This window comes from Lupinus angustifolius, unplaced genomic scaffold (genome assembly GCF_001865875.1).
Source record: "Lupinus angustifolius cultivar Tanjil unplaced genomic scaffold, LupAngTanjil_v1.0 Scaffold_609, whole genome shotgun sequence".
Taxonomy (NCBI): Eukaryota; Viridiplantae; Streptophyta; class Magnoliopsida; order Fabales; family Fabaceae; genus Lupinus; species Lupinus angustifolius.
In genome coordinates this window covers 9,655-10,895 of record NW_017727939.1, presented here as the reverse complement: position 1 = coordinate 10,895, position 1,241 = coordinate 9,655, and the positions used below count along the sequence as shown (strand labels likewise).

The window sequence follows — 1,241 nt, the reverse complement described above, 5'->3', positions numbered from 1 at the left end:
ACAAAAAACGTTGTGTCTAATGTGCTTCCTGATGGAGGTGAGTACCTCATGAGTTACTCAATTGGCACCCCTCCAGTCAAAATCTTAGGTATTGTTGACACTGGTAGTGACATTATTTGGTTGCAATGTCAGCCTTGTCACCCTTGTTACAACCAAACCACTCCAATATTTGACCCTTCAAAATCCACAACATACAAAACCATTCCTTGCACTTCTAATAAATGTAAATCTGTGAGAGACACTAGTTGCTCTTCAGATGGTAATCAACAAAGTTGTCAATATAGGATTGGATATGGGGATGGATCACGTTCCCAAGGGGATCTTAGTTTGGATACTCTTACTTTAGGTTCCACAAATGGCTCTGCCGTCTCATTTCCTAAAACTATCGTTGGATGTGGAAATAGCAACTTTGGTGTTTCAAGGAGAAGGTTCTGGCATAGTTGGTCTTGGAAATGGACCCGTGTCACTCATAACACAACTTGGTTCTTCAATAGAAGGCAAATTCTCCTACTGTTTGACCCCATCATTTTCAAATACCAAATCCCCCAGCAAACTCAACTTTGGAAAAGATGCTGTGGTTTCTGGTAGTGGTGTTGTCTCAACTCCATTGTTCCTAGATACAGTCTTTTACTACCTAACCATAGAAGCATTCAGTGTTGGAAATAAAAGAGTAGAATTTGGAAAATCTTCAACAAGTGAGGGTGGATCTGGAAACATTATAATTGACTCGGGAACAACATTGACTCTTTTGCCTGAGGATGTTTACTCTGATTTAGAATCAGCGGTCGCAGAAGCAGTTAAGTTGGAGCGTGTTGAAGCTCCTACAAGATTGTTGAGCCTTTGCTACCAACTTCCGTCAAGTGATGAAAAATTGCAATTTCCAGTTTTCACAGTACATTTCATTGGTGGGGATATCGAGTTGAATCCTATTAACACATTTGTCAAAGTTACTGATGATATCATATGTTTTGCTTTTGCTCCAACTAATCAACCTATTTCCATCTTTGGAAATTTGGCTCAACAGAACTTGTTAGTTGGTTATGATCTTCAAAAGAAAACCCTCTCCATCAAGCCCACTGATTGCAGAAAGCAATGATTAATAATTACTAGATATTTGATTCTTGTTATTGTTTAATATTGTTCCCAGCTTTCATTTATGGAATTATGAATAAAACTAAATATTTTGTTTCGATAATGATTTTATAGTTTAATGTTTAATTTTTAAGTATTAATCCCAAGTG

At 37.4% G+C, this 1,241-nt stretch overlaps 1 protein-coding gene across 1 annotated transcript; it reads left to right on the top strand.

The window, feature by feature from the left end:
* Window positions 1-6: 6 nt before the first annotated feature.
* On the top strand, window positions 7-1,158 carry LOC109341739 (aspartic proteinase CDR1-like; the record flags this gene model as incomplete). The annotated part of the gene is given in 2 exon segments (XM_019579698.1): window positions 7-423; window positions 425-1,158. Coding segments are annotated over 2 exon segments (1,089 nt in total), but the record flags the coding sequence as incomplete, so codon positions are not given.
* Between the last annotated feature and the right edge of the window lie 83 nt (window positions 1,159-1,241).